We start from the raw sequence: 16,188 nt of genomic DNA, 5'->3' as shown, positions 1-16,188 counted from the left end.
CTGCATACTTGATTTCCAGCAGGTAGTGCTAAGGAAGCTGGGGGTCTGCAGAAGGACTTAGGCAGAATGGGAGAATGGGATAAGTGACAGATGAAACATAATATAAGAAAGTGTATAGGCATGCACTTTGGTAGAAGGAACAAAAGTATTGGCTATTTTCTAAATGGAAAAAAAACTGAAAAATCAGAAATACGAAGGGAGTTGGGAGTCCTCGTGCAGGATTTCCTAAAGGCTAAATTGCGGGTTGAGTCAGTGGCAAGGAAGGTGAATGTAATGTTAGCATTCCTTTTGAGGGGACTAGAATATAAGAGCAAGGATATAATGTTGTGGCTTTATAAGGCAATGGTAAGATCACACTTGAGTATTCTGAGCAGTATTAGGCTCCATAGCTAAGAAAATACATGCTGGCATTGGAGAGAGTCCAGAGCAAGCTTACGAGAATGATTCTGGGAATGAGGGGATTAACGCATGAGCAGCGTTTGATAACTCTGGGTCTGCACTCACTGGAGTTTAGCAGAATGAGGGGGAGATCTCATTGAAACCCATTGAATATTAAAGCACCAAGATAGAGTGGATGTAGAGAGGATGTTTCCTATAGTGGCTGAGTTGCAAGCGGACGTTGATAAGAGTATCGTAAACACAAAATTCCAGCCCCTTGGTATGAACATAGAATTCTCCAACTTCTGGTAATTCCCTCCCCCTCCGTTCCCCTATCCCTATGTCACTCTGCCCCCTCCCCCAGCTGCCTACCACCTCCCTCTTGGTTCCACCTCCTTCTACGACCCATTGTGTTTTCCCCTATTCTTTCTTCACCTTTCCTGCCTATCACCTCCCTGCTTCCCCTCCTCCACCCCTTTATCTTTCCCCTTGCTGGTTTTTCACCTGGAACCTACCAGCCTTCTCCTTCCCACCCTCCCCCCACCTTCTTTATAGGGCCTCTGCCCCCTCCCTCTTCAGTCCTGATGAAGGGTTCCGGCCCGAAACGTCGACCGATCTTTTCCACGGATGCTGCCCGACCTGCTGAGTTCCTCCAGCATGTTGTAAGTGAGGTTGATAGAGTGTTAGTTTGTCAGGGTGCCAAAGTTTACTGGGAGAAGGCAGGAGAATGGGGTTGAGAGGGATAATAAATCCGCCATGATGGGATAGTGGACAGACTCAATGGGCCAAATGGCCTAATTCTACTCCTATGTCCTATGGTCTTATGGTGTAAAAGAAACAGATACTTTAAAAAGAGCATTTTAAACTATGATGTTATTAAAACTTTGCTGAACTCATTTATCCGACAGGAAAAAATGTACAAAACTGAGAACTAAACTAAGGAGGAGCAGTTTTTTTTAGTACATAAATTGGGCTGAGAGTCTGGGATTTCTGCTGATTCCCCTTGTAATATGACCTTCCCTCAGACTGAGCCACCAGGGAGATACTGTTTATAGAACCGTTACTTTTCGGCAGAAGGAAACCATGTGATTTGTTTAGTTGTATTACACACAAGAGAAGGGTTCAGTCTTTTGCTTCCACTGCCTATTAATAATGTTAACATTAGGCATCATACCAAATATTAATTTGCTGTGATCAGGCTAAGTTAAAAAAAAACCCTCTGATTTCAAAGACAATTTCACCTATGTAAAATTCTGAGCCAGAACACCACTTTTGATTTTGCTTTATTGGGTATAAGTGTGAATAAATAAACATCCATTGAACTTAGTCTGTTCTGATGAAGGATCTTTGCCCAACTAACTCTTCGCCTTTCAAGAGATGATATCTGACCTGCTGAGTGTTTACCAGACAGGCTGTATTTATTTTGTATTTCCTATATCTGCATATCTTTGATCTTCAACCAATATAAGTCTTCCTTTCAGAATTTGTATCAGTTTTAACGGCCATCATCCTCGTAAGACTGAGTGAAATGAATTGCTCTTCTGTGACGCTGGGGAGGCCGTGCAGCCCCTTCATGCCTGCACCAGCATTCAATAAGATCATGGCTGGTCACTTACTTCTTTAAACTGACCATAGATACCTAAGTTCCATTCATTTGCAATACTCTTCCATGATGAACACAGTAGTGTAGTGGTTAGCACAATGCTTTACAGTACAGGTGTCACGGATTCAATTCCCTGCGCTGCCTGTAAGGAGTTTGTACGTTCCCTTGTGACTGCGCGGGTTTCCTCCCACATTCCAAAAACGTGCTAGTTGGTAGGTTAATTGGTCTTTGTAAGCTGTCCTGTGATTAGGCTCGAATTAAATTGGGGCATTCCTGGGCAGCGTGGCTCAAAGGGCTGGAAGGGCCTATTATGTGCTGTATCTCAATAAATCAATACATTTAAAAAAACATATAGTCCTTTTGCACAGAGTGTTCAAATCAGCTGTAGCTGTCTGGGATTAGAAAGTTTTGCTCTTTCCTGAATGGCTGACACTTTATTTTGAGACTGTGGTCCCTGGTTCTAGACACCCCAGATAACGGGAATATCAATTGTACAACAATCCTGCCAATGGGATTACCTTCCATTCTTCTTAGCTGAAGACCACAAGCCCAATCTGCACAATTTTTCCTCATAGGATGCACCAATCATCTCAGGAATCAAACTAATTAACTTGCCAGTACAGTACTACAAAATCCTTTCTCCGGTAAGGAGGCCAGACCTATGCACAATTTTTCCTCTGTAATTGTTGGTTTTACTAGTTTAAGTGTGAATGATTTGCTTTAATACACAAGTGGAAAATATAGTTATATGGATAAAAAGTGGGAAGTGTATGTTTTAATGTATTATTATTGTACTGGAGGTGTGTAGAGTGTCCAGGGGGGGATTGCACCTCAGGTGAAGGGGCTGCACGTTGTGTCCACTCTTGGGCAGCTCACTCACCTTTGGTCCCTACCAGACACTCAGTTCTCACCTGTGTCTCCAAGTAGCTGTTTGCACGTGAGAGCGGCCATATACCTCTACACAGCTTCGACAAGTGGGCTAAAGCAGTTGAGGGCAGCTGGCGGCCTCATACCCCAGTGAGATAGGGAAATGCCTATCCTAGCATGCAAAATCAGCTCCGGTGGACTGGGCAGATGAGATCTACAGTGGGATCCAATGGCTAGGAAAGTGGTACTGCAACACTCCTTGGAGTCTTAACGTGGCACAGAAGACCTCATGGACATCCTCTACAACCAAGGAAGAGCCCAGTTTGTGGTGCTTGTTCGTCCTACTGGACCCAGACTTCTGAGATTGAGAGAGCGAAGCTGCCCAGTGTAATGGCTTTTCTACTCTTCTGCACACGTTTCCTGTCATCGTCACGTACAACGTCAACCATCAACCAACATTGTACTATGAATTTGAAGATATTATTGAAGTAGTCACAGAGTCATAGAACACCACAGTACAGAAATAGGTCAGTTGGCCCATCTAGTCCGTGTCCATCAACTTGCACCCAGACCATAACCCTCCATACCCTACCATCCATTTACCTATCTAAATTTCTCTTATAAGTTGAAATCAAACCCTCTATCTACCACTTTCACTGGAAGTTTATTCCACACTCTCACCACCCTCTGAGTGAAGTCCTCCTTCATGTTGCTCTTAAACATTTCACCTTTCACCCTTAACCCATGACCTCTAGTTCTAGTCTTGCCCAACTTCAGCTGAAAAAGCCTGCTTACCCCTCTATACCCCTCAAAATAGTGTATACCTCTATTGAAATATCACCTCAATCTCCTACACTTCAGGGAATAAAGTTCTACCCTGTTCATCCTTTTGCCTATAACCCAGGTCGTCAGGTCCTGGCAATATCGTTGTAAGTTTTCCCTGCACTTTTAAAATCCTATTGATATTGTTTCCGTAGGAAAGTGACCAGAACTACATGCAATACTCCAGCTTGGGCCTCACCAACATCTTATACAACTTAAATATAGTATCCCGACTCCTAAACTCAGTACTTCGATTTATGAAGGCCAGTGTGTCAAAAGTTCTCCTTAAAACCCTATCTACCTGTGATGCTACGTTTGACGAATTATAGATCTATGTTCCTAGATTCCCTTTGTTCTACTGCCCTCCACAGTGCCCTACTGCTCATTATGTAGGTAGTGTCCTGGTTTTTCCTCCCAAAATGCAACACATCACACTTGTTTGTATGAAATTCTATCTGCCAATTTTCTGCCCATTTTTCTTTCTGATCCAGATCCAACAGTAATGTTTGATAGCCTTCCTTGCTGTTCACTACACTCCAAATTTTGGCACCATCCACAAATCTGCTGATCCAATTTATGACATTATCATTCAGAACATTGATATGGATGACAAACAACAAAGGCTCAGTACAAATCCCCACAACACAACATTAGTCACAGGACTCCAGGCCTACTACCACCCTCTGGCTTATGTGAAGAAGGGAAGGCCGAATCCAATTTACTACCTCATTTTGAATGACAAGCTTCTTGGCCAATCTCCCATCTAGGACCTTGTCACAGGCCTTGCTGAAGCCCATGGAGACAACTTCCACTGCCTTTATTTCATCATATTAGCACCAAAGCTTAGCAACTATCTCTTGACATTTTTGAGGAATATTCAGCCATATTCTCATCCAGTAGTTTAGTAGTTTAGCATTTAGTTAACTTCATACCGGCAATATACGAAATGAAGATAGTCTACTGAAGGAAACTTATTCATGTGTGGTGTGGAGGAGCAGAGAGATCTGGGAGTACATGTCTACAGATCCCTGAAAGTTGCCTCACAGGTAGATAGGGTAGTTAAGAAAGCTTATGGAGTGTTAGCTTTCATACGTCGAGGGAGAGAGTTTAAGAGTCACGGGCAAATGATGCAGCTCTGTAAAACCCTGGTTAGGCCACACTTGGAGTACTGTGTCCAGTTCTGGTCGCCTCACTATAGGAAGGATGTGGAAGCATTGGAAAGGGTACAGGGGAGATTTACCAGGATGCTGCCTGGTTTAGAAAGTATGCATTATGATCAGAGATTAAGGGAGGTAGGGCTTTACTCTTTGGAGAGAAGGAGGATGAGAGGGGACATGCCTCTTCCCCAGGGCACCACTGCTCAATACAAGAGGACATGGCTTTATGGTAAGGGGTGGGAAGTTCAAGGGGGATATTGAAGGAAGGTTTTTTACTCAGAGAGTGGTTGGTGTGTGGAATACACTGCCTGAGTCAGTGGTGGAGGCAGATACACTAGTGAAGTTTAAGAGACTACTAGACAGGTAAATGGAGGAATTTAAGGTTGGGGGTTATATGGGAGGCAGGTTTAAGGGTCAGCACAACATTGTGGGCCGAAGGGCTGTACTGTGCTGTACTGTTCTATGTTCTATGTTCTATGTAAAACTATTATGTTTTTGTTAACAGAGATATAAGCTGTTTAATTTTAAATTGGTTAGTGAATCTGTTTATGGTGACAAAGTAATTCCATACAAGCCTCATGAAGCATTCACAAGCTATTATCATAACAAGTAATTTCATGCTTAGATCAATAATCCAAACTATTTTGGCCAGATTAATATTTTTTGTTGAAAGATTAGAAATCATAAGCCTTCCAGCTCTACGTTGCATCCAGCAATTAATACAAGTTACTACCATTTTCCCATTGGACAGATTTTAGCATAATCAGTACTTTACTGACTGAAAGTAAACCAGCCACTTAAGTTCAATATTTAAATTGTTCACTATGTTTCACTATAAATCAGTAAGCTCCTCATTTAAGCTCTCTATTCGAATTGAGATCTTCAAGCAGACACATGTTTGCTCACAGAACAGAATGTGTTTCGTTTGAGATCAAGTACTGTGCACCCAGAGGAAGTTCTTGAGCTAAAAGGCCAGGTACCCGATTGGCCTAATGGCCTAACCCTGCTCCTGTGCTCTATGGTCTAGCTGGGAAAGCTGTTGGCTGACAATGCCAGAGACTTCGCAGAGAGGGCTTTCAAACTTCACACAGGGTGCTTGTCTGTGTCCAGGTTGTAGTTCTCCCCGAGACAACGTGTGATCTCTCAGGGGCTCCAATTTCCTATCACGAAACCAAAATCAGAATCTGCATCTCAGATGTTAAAACCATGCTTCTAAATGGCCCTGACACCTGGAGAACAAATAAGACACTACAAAGACTCTCGGCTTTCATCAACCAGTGCCTGAGGAGGATCTGAAACATCAGATGGGCTGATGAAGTAACCAACCAGTTACTGTGGGACGACACTAACCATGAATCCATATAGGTACAAACACACAAATGGAAATGGAGGTGGACTGACCACAACTTGAAGAAGCCAACTATCAACACCAGGTAGGCATCAAAATGGAATCTTTAAAAAAGAGACAAAAGGGACACCCAAAAAACAGTTGGAGGAGAGGCATCGAGGTTGAAATCAGACCACAGGGACACTCCTGATACACCCTTTAGAAACTGGTCCAGAACAGCTAAGGACCCACGAAGAATTTCCTTTCACATCCTAAAGAGCTACAAGTTAGTAGATAATTGACCACTTAAAGTTTCTTCTGGTGTGTAGCCAACAGGGAGAATCTGCGGGGGGGATGGGATATTTTATGGGAATATGGAGGAGGTAAAAGATACAGTTCTTCTGAGTATAAATGGCTGCCAGAGTGGAGTAACTAAGCTAAAGGACCTGCTTCCATTATATATGACTCTATGACTCTATGTTAGTGCCTAACCTATTGATTCATAAGACCATAAGACATAGGAGCAGAATTAGGCCATTGGACCCATTAAGGCTGCTCTGCCATTTCATTATGGCTGATCCATTTTGCTCTCAACCCCATTCTCCTGCCTTCTCCCCATAACCTTTCTGACTAATCAAGAAGCTATCAACCTCCGCCTTAAATACACCCAATGACCTGGCCTCCACAGCCACCTATAGCAACAAATTCCACAGATTTATCACCCTCTGGTTCAAAAAATTTCTCCTCATCGCCATTCTAAATGGATGCACCTCTATTCTGAGGTTGTGCCCTCTGGTACAAGACGCCCCTGCTCCCACCATAGGAAACATCCTCTCCACATTCACTCTACTTTCTCCTTTTAACATTCAATAGGTTTCAATGAGATCCTCTCCTCATTCTTCTAAATTCCATCGAGTACAGGCCCAGAGCCATCAAACGTTCCTGAATCCCAGAACCATTTTCATGAGCCACATCTGGACCCTCTCCAATGTCTGCACAATCTTTCTTAAATAAGGGGCCCAATACTGCTCACAATGCTCCAAGCGCATTCTGGCCAATGGCTTATAAAGCCTCAGCATTGTGATTCTTGCTTTTATATTCTAGTCCTCTCGAAATGAATTCTAACATTACATTTGCCTTCCTTACTACTGACTCAGCCTCCAAGTTAATCTTTAGGAAATCCTGTACAAGGAGTCCTAAAGTCATACTGGTTCCAATAATAACTTATAGTTCTTAATATATTTAGTAACTTCTACAAACTTCCACAGGTTGAATAGTAAAATTCCACGGTTGATGCATATCTGAAGTAAAGCAGAAAATACTGAACACTTTCAGCAGGTCAGGCAGTGCCTTTGGAGATAATGACAAGAGTAACTTATGAGACCAATGGAATCAGAACCGGTAAACCTCATTAATCCGAAATGTTACCTGTTGTCTTTTAATCCAGTGATACTGTTCAATCTGCTGAATATTTCCAAAAGTTTGGTATATTTCAAACTTTCAGTGTTTGTCCATGATCTGTAGAGCATGAAATCAATGTGATTTACTGTTGCCATTTTTTATTTTTGTTCATCGGGACTAAAATGTATTATCTGGCAAAAATTAATAGTCAATAAATGTGCCTTCAGACAGTCATATCTGCTCATGGAGAAGGCTTTGGGGGTAAGCCCCAAGGGAAAACTCCAGAGATGGAGTTCCTAAGGCAGTCCTACATTGACTAAACGCTGACTGGCAACTCCTGTGATGCAGCTGGTGCCAAACCGTATCAGTCTTTGCCGTTCCTTTGGGTTCATCAGATGCGTGGAGAGGGGGATCCTGCTACGTACAGCAGCTTGCTCTCCATATTGTACTGTCTAGGCTTACGTACCTAGACAACTAGGACAAAATATCCATGGTTGATCCTGACCAATGGATGCCTCCACCACTATTTACTGTTAGTTGTCTAATCCACACCAATAACCCTGCAACATAATGCAAGCCCAAATCAATTTTAATCAAATGGAAATGTCACAAATGCTATTTAAGTTATTTAAAACAGTTCTGATGTCTTAGGTTTGTATTAAGTTGGCTTCATTCAATTGCTTAATCATTACAAATACACTTTCGTTGGAGTGCTCAAATACAAAAAGTTTTCAGGTTGTTTTGAACTTACAACTACCAACTACAAGATAAATCTTCTCACAGACTCAGAGAATGTACCCTACATTCTATGGACTACAAACAACTGAGAGTTAGCAAAGCTCAAGCAATTGTTTAAACTGTCATACAAGGTAATTAGAAAAAGCTTGAACCACAAGATATGCAGTAGATGATTGAATTTCTAAGATGATATTTAAAACTAAATTCAATTAGGTTTTGAACAATGTATTTTCACAAGCTAGCACACAAGGAACATGTCAAAGTTACACCAATGGAACAATGGGGATCATGTTATTTAAGAAAATAATACTTGATCCTTGAGATGCATTAACTACATTCAACAAAGAAAGTAATTGTTATAAGAGCAGCGGAAGATTTTCTTGTGTAGATACAGTTCTTATCCTAGATAATTGTAGAAGTGGATCATTCAAGTTCAAGTTTAATACAGCTAAAGGAAAGAATATTCCTCTGGGGACAAGGTGTAAAGCATAGAATATACAGGTCAATGAATAGCATTTTGAATAGTAAAGTCACATCCCATTACTTGCCTTGTCCTAAAGTTTGCAGGATGTGGCTGTCCATCATACAATGCCAGATAATCATATTCTTCCTCCAGAGCAAACGATTGGAACACAATCTGTATTCTGTTGCGTTCTTCTGCTACAATGATCCATGTGCAGTTTGCACCATTTGGATACCCATATGGGAAGCCAGGGCTTTCTATCGTGCCATTTAATCCTTGTAATGTCCCTCCGCAGGTATAAATAAACCCTGAAAAACAAGAAGTGTAAGAGGATTGAGGTTGATAGCAGAACCAGGTTTATTCATAGAATCACAGGGCATTAAATGCAGAATGGCAGCATCTGAAATGTGAGGGCAATATCAAACCCATGTCCTAAACATGGGTGATCACTTTAAAAATGAGAAGCGAATTCGGAACCCAAAATAGAAAAAGAATACATCCTGATGACGTCAGGTTGAGTTCTGATGAAGGATATCAAAATGTCGACTGTTTATTCCTCTGCATCGATGCTGCACGAGCTCCTAATTTCCTTCAGCATTTTGTCATAGAGTGATTGAATGCTACATTACAGAAACAGGCCCTTCAGCTCAGGTGTTCCATGCTGAACTATTAATCTGCCTAGTCCTGTCAACCTTCACCCAAGCTAAACCCTTCCCTACCCCTCCCATCCATATTGTTATCAAAATTTCTCTTAAATGTTGAAATCAAGCCTGCATCTAACATTTCTGCTGGTACAGTGTTCTACACTCTCACCACCCTCTGTATGCTGTGAAGTTTGTTGTATAGTTCAATGCATAATGAGGTTACCATAATTTACAGTAAGAAATATAGCAAATAACTAAATGGTTCAATTTGAGAACAAAACAATAGAGAGGTATTGTTTATAGATTGTTTCATTGTCCATTTAGAAATCAGTTGGCAGAGAGGAAGAAACTGTTCCTGAAATGTTGAGTGTGTGTCTTCAGACTCCTTTATCTCCTCCCTGACTGTAGCAAGGAGAAGAGTGCATATCCTGGGTGATGATAGCTTTACCCCCACCAATCCACTAAGAAACCAAACTAAACCAAAGTTTATTTATTTATTTATGAGGTACAACGTGGAATAGGCCCCTCCAGCTCTTCAAGTCACACTACTCAACAATCCGTTGCTTCAATCTTAGCCTAACCACGGGACAATTTACAATGACCAATTAACCTACCAACCAGTATGTCTTTGGACTGTGGGAGGAATCAGAACTGGTAAAGCTCATTAATCTGAAATGTTACCTTTTGTCTCTTAATCCAGTGATACTGTTCAATTTGCTGAATATTTCCAAAAGTTTGGTATATTTCAAACTTTCAGTATTTGTCCATGATCAATACAATATGAAATCAATGTGATTTACTGTTGCTATTTTTTATTTTTGTTCATCAGAACTAAAATGTATCATTTGGCAAAAATTAATATTCAATAATTCGCCTTGAGACAGTTATACCCAGTCATGGGGAAGGCGTTGGGGGTAAGCCCTAAGGGAAAACTCTGGAGATGGATTCCCTAATGCAGCCCTACAGTGACTTAAATGCTGACTGGCAACTCCTGTAATGCAGAATATAAAATGTCTTTACAGACAGCGACGGCGATTGAACGCGGACCACTGGTACTCTAAAGCATAATGCTAACTACTACACTACGCTGCCGCCCAAAGTTATTGTGCAATTTGCTCATGGCTCTACACAAGATACCCTTTGTACATTATATTGCCTGATGAAATGTTCACTCAGTGGCCAATTCATTAGGTGTACCTGTACACCAGCTCATGAAAGCAAATCTCGAACCATCCAATAATGGGGCAGCAACTCAATGCATAAAAGCATGCAGACACAGTCATGAGGTTCATCTCTTGGTCAGACCAAACATCAGAATGGGGAACAATTGTGATTTAAATTCATTTGATAATTGGTCCTTGATGGGGTGGTTTGAGTACAGCAGAAACTGCTGATCTCCTGGGATTTTCAAGCACCACAGTCTCTAAAGCAGATGTTCCCAACCTTTTTTTTTAAGCCAAAGACCCCAGGTTGGGAACCACTGCTTGAGAGTTTACAAAGTATGTTGTGATAAATAAACAAAAAAAAAAAAATCCAGTGAGTGGCAATTCTGTGGGTGAAAATGCTTTGTTAACGAGAGAGGTCAGCGGGAAATGTTCAGACTGGTTCAAGCTGACAGGAAGGCAACAGAAACTCAAGTAAATATGTGTTACGGGAGTGGTGTTCAGAAGATCATCTCTGAATGGATAACACATCAAACCTTGATGTGGATGGCAGCAACAGAAGAATGTGGAAATACAGCACTAGAAGAACACAAGCATAGACTTGGGCCACTTTATTAAATACATACGTACCGAATAAAGTGGCCACTGTGTGTATCTTCTGCTGAAAAGCTTCCACAGAAGCTACCTTCTAAAGTCCTTCAGAAATGAACTACACTTCACTGTTTCAAAGCACCAGTGTGATTACCCCCAAAGCAACAAAACCAAACGTGAATTGTTAATGAACCCATGCCATGCTCCACTATTCCACTTCATTGCTCAGTCAGTTCACAAAGTTCGGAGTTTGTGCCTGATTCAGAATAAAAGATACAGGGTAAATTTTGCAAAGCAAGCATTTTACTTGAGAAGAAAAAAATGTTGAGCTTTTGGACATTATAATTCACAGAACTCTAGGTTTACTAGGCATTAAATTTAATGACTGGATGATGGTGCATTACAAATGAAGCAAGTTGGATGTCACAGCTCCGGGAGAGTAGAGCTTAACAACATCTGACTTTTCAGTAAGTGCTGAGATAACATGATGGTTGAAACTCTCAAAACCTGAAGCACACATGACACTTTGCTCCCAGTTCAATGACTTCTCATATAAATAAATTTGAACACATGATAGTTAATCTCTCCAAATTGAAATGGAAATCTCCGTGTTTGTTTTTTTTTGGAACATCTACCTAGTTAGAGAGGAACTACAATTATTAGTAATGAATGTAGGGGCTCAGAAATGTTACATAAATATTGAAGAGTCATGACCTTAAAGTTCATCGTTATTAATTTTGGTAATATCTCTATCCATCTATCTAATGTAATCTTGTCTCTAAATGAGTTTGACAGGTAATCACACAGTGGCTTGGGACGAAGTGTTAATTGTCTTCTATTTATCCTGAAAGCCATATAAACTGTAGAGGTGTAAGCATTGTTATACTCAGATTATTCTCACAGAGTTTCTCTACTTGTTTTAATGGTTTTTTTAAAGATTTGTAGTACTCATTCATATAATCAAACCAATGTTTCCTTCCAGACAACATCAGTAAAAATATGGTAAGATAATAGATTTCCTCAATCACTGACTCCACCTGAATAAAGAACAATCTACACTTGTACAAAGCATACTTTATAAAACTTCTAACGTCCTCAAACAGTAACTGAGCAGCTGTGGAGAGATATAGACAGGTTAAGTGAGTGAGCAAGGGTCTGGCAGGTGGAGTACAATGTTGATAAACGCAGGGGAAAGTGAGTAGAAAATAGAACAGATAGTCATATAAATGAGGAGAAACCACTTTTCCCAGAGAGTAATGGATCTGGAGAGTTCTCTGCCCAGAGAGGCAATGGAGGCTAGCACATTAAATATATTTAAGACACAGTTAGATTTTTGCATAACGGGGCAATAAAGGGTTATGAGAAAAAAGTCAAATAGTTGAAACTAAGTCTATGGCCAGATCAGCCATGACTCTAAATGGCAAAATAGGCTCAATGGGCCAGATAGCCTACTCCTGCTCCTATCTTTTATGCTCCCACTTTCTTCCTAGAATATTCACATAATCGTATTCCAACTTTGCCTCTTATTTTCCAGTATCCAATTTTATTGCTTCTTCATTATCAAGGACTGGTTTAGCACACTGGGTAGGAGGTTACACAAAGACTAGGAGTTGAATTGTCACCTATCTATAGTACAGAACTATGTGCCAATGCTAGACACACATCTAGCCAAGTTATTCCATCCTGGCCGATTACCATCCCATCAGTCTGCTCTCAATAATCAACAGAAGAGCTATCAAAAAGCACTTGCTCTTCAGCAACCTAACCCGATGCTCAGTTTGAACTGGTCAGCAACACTCTGCCCCAGGCTTCATTATTACCTTGGATCAAAGAGCTGAATTCAAATGATGAGATGAGTGGTACTACAGGTAACACTTAACCGAGGGATGTAACGGTCCGCTAAACATGAAGTCAGTAGAAACCAAGACCAAAAACTCTTGAATATCTGCTGTCAGATTGAGTACAAAGAAGGATGCTTGTCCTTGGAGATCAATCATCTCATATGGAGGACAATACTGCAAGAGTCTCTCAGGGTAATGTTCAATCATCCTCAAGGGCTTCATCAAAGATATTCAGAACAGCAGCTGTATTCCTATGATGGTGAAGTGTCACTTTCACTTACAAATCCTCAGATTTGGACACTCCCTAGATGCACTGTTTAGAATGTAGGAACCTACAGCGGTCAAACCCTGGATCTCGATTACCCAGGGCAGCAGGTGCATAGGAAATCCCCCATTTGCATCTCCTTTCATAGGATACCGACCAGACACGCAAATATATCACTGTCCCTTAATTGTCACCATCGAAGTTCTTGAATTCCCTCCTAAAAAGTGGAAATATAAATAGATCTACTTGAACTATAGGAGTCCATAGAGTCATAGGATGCTATAGCACAGAAACAGGCACTTCAGCCCATCTAGTCCATTCTGAACTATTAATCTGCTTTGTCCCTGTTGATGTGTACCCAGATTATCACTTTCCATACACCTCCCATCATGTACCTATCTCCAAACTGCTGAAACTGTACTTGGGATCCACCATTTCCACTGGCAACTCATTCCACACTCTCAGGTCCTCAAATCCTGGCAACATCCTAGTAAATTTTCTCTGCATTCCTTATACAACTGCAACATGACATCCCAATTCCTGTACTCAGTACTTTGATTTATGAAGGGCGATGTACCAAAAGCTTTCATTACACCCCTTGCCACCTGTGACACCATCCTCAAAGAATTATAGATCTGTATTCCCAGATCCCTCTGTTCGCCGCACTCTTCAGTGTCCTACCACTCACCATGTAAGTCCTACCCTTTTAAATTTCTTTACAATGTTCACTATCACAGTTCAAAACAGGTGGTTTACAGATTATGAACAAGGAAGGAGAATAAATGTTGATCTTGACAACAAAAGCCACAGCCCACAACAGAATATAAATCATGCAGCTGCCTTCAGTTCCTTCTGATTCTCCCACTCTTGGCTGGAGGACTTTCTTCTTGTGCACCAGTATCTGTGACCAGCTTGACTCTGTAAAATTTTTCATATTAACCAAAGATGTAAATATTTTTTCCCACTTCTCCAAACCATGTCTGGCTTCTACCAGTTTCCTCCATATTACTTGAGACTCCATCACCCTTAAAGGCTTCCCCATGGACGAAGGATTTCACAGTGTATACCCATCATCCCTCTCATGCAGCCTGTCCCCTTAGCCATCTTTGACACACTGCAATTTACTGGTCTAATTTTAGCATTATATACAGCTCACAACTCAATATCCCTGCCCTCTCGAATTGTTCGTTTTTCATCCCTGCTGTTTTAACATATGATGCGTATCCCACTTTCCTGATAACTTCTAAATCCTAAACAATGTCAGCATCTGACTTACAAGCTGAAAGTGTATCCACTGTCCTGTTGCTATCCCTCCACTGCTTGCTTAGATTACAGTTTTAAACCAAAACATCTCTCAGGCAAAGTTGTGGCATGGGAAAAGGGAAAATAAAAAGCTGCATGTTTCAAACTTCTGCAAATCGTAAACTAGATGAAAGTAAGATGTGCGAAGAATTGGGTAAAACAGAGCTATCATTATCATTGATTTCCAACAAGCCATTGGCAAGAGCTCAGTAATGGGCCACTGGGTTAAAGCTAACATCATCTCTACATTATACTTCCCTGCAGCATAGGATGTAAATAAGGTTGAAAGAGTACAGAGAAAATTTACGAGGATGTTGCCAAGTCTGGATGGCCTGAGTTATAAGGAAGGATTGAATAGGTTTAGACTTTATGCCTTGGAAAATAGAAGATTGAGGGGAGATTTGATAGAGGTACACAAAATTATGGATGGTAGAGATATGGTAAATACAAGCAGGCTTTTTCCACTGAGGTTGGGTGAGACTGGAGCTAGAGGTCATACGTTAAGGATGAAAGGTGAAATATTTAAGGGGAACTTCTTCACTCAGAGGGTGGTGTGTGGAATGAGCTGCCAGCAGAAGTGGTAGATGTAGGTTTGATTTCAACATTGAAGAGAAGTTTAGGTAAGTATATTGATGAGAGGAGTATGGTCCAGGTACAGGTCAGTGGGACTGGGCAAAATAATAGTTTAGCACAGACTAGATGGATTGAAGGGCCTTTTTCTGTGATGCAGTCCTCTATGACTATGTCTCTTCCAAAGAATGTTAGGACACTTGTCTGGGAGTGTGAATGTTATGAAACATGGGCACGAATCGTCAACAATGCTGAGGGCAGAAAGAAGGATGTCAAAGTAAGATACAGGTTCTTATTGATTGAGTTTGATAATACGAATGCAATGGTGAGTTGAGTTGTAGGAATGTAATTGTGCTGCAAGTGGGAACTGATACTTGAGAATGTGTTAATTGACTCTGAATATTCTCATGAGTTCATTGAAGTTGTTGCAGCGCTAGGACTTATCTCCTGGCATGGAATTCTCAGGCTATCTCTCTATCCACCATTGGAATGAAGAGCTCTTGGAACCGCTAATCCACCAACCCGTCCTGTAGGTATCTGTTCTGATTTCTACCTCAACTGTCTTCTGAAAATCCTGACCACTGTTGCTGTCCATGTGGAGTTTGCATGTTCTCCCTAGAACAGCCTGGTATCCTCCCAAAGGCAGAATGTTTAGTTAATGGGACACCACGAATTGCCATCAGTGTGTAGGTCCCAAGATTGAGGAAAAATTTGGGAAGAGATGGTGAAAAGGCAGGGCAGAAGAAAATGCGATTAATTTAGGGTTTGTATAAATGGAATGCAGTAGGTAAGCAGGGATTCAATGGGCCAAATGACCTGTTTTCGTGCTGTATTTTTCAGTAATGCTCTGATTTCTATACCATCTGCTTTAGCCATAATGTACATCTTTTTTAAGAACTGTAGTTAGATTTAAGCATCACAGATTGCAAGTAGGCAGATTTTACTGTGATGTTGAGTATTTTTGATGAGATCTGAGCCACTGGGTGGGGCTACAAGCACTGACTAGGCACAACAGTCATTGAAGCAAAAGGGGGGTACAATGCTGGTGCATCGGCT

The 16,188-nt window shown here is 41.1% G+C and overlaps 1 protein-coding gene across 1 annotated transcript in view; it reads right to left on the bottom strand.

The window, feature by feature from the left end:
- csmd3b (CUB and Sushi multiple domains 3b) overlaps window positions 1–16,188 on the bottom strand; it is a 2,134,893-nt gene that overhangs the window by 2,080,118 nt on the left and 38,587 nt on the right. The window contains exon 2 of the mRNA XM_072277417.1: window positions 8,842–9,064. Coding sequence (XP_072133518.1) covers window positions 8,842–9,064 — 223 coding nt within the window. The remainder of the gene's footprint in view (window positions 1–8,841; window positions 9,065–16,188) is intronic.

Source organism: Mobula birostris, chromosome 1 (genome assembly GCF_030028105.1).
Source record: "Mobula birostris isolate sMobBir1 chromosome 1, sMobBir1.hap1, whole genome shotgun sequence".
NCBI lineage: Eukaryota > Metazoa > Chordata > Chondrichthyes > Myliobatiformes > Myliobatidae > Mobula > Mobula birostris.
The sequence above is the reverse complement of the archived record's forward strand: the minus strand, read 5'-3'. Positions and strand labels throughout refer to the sequence as shown.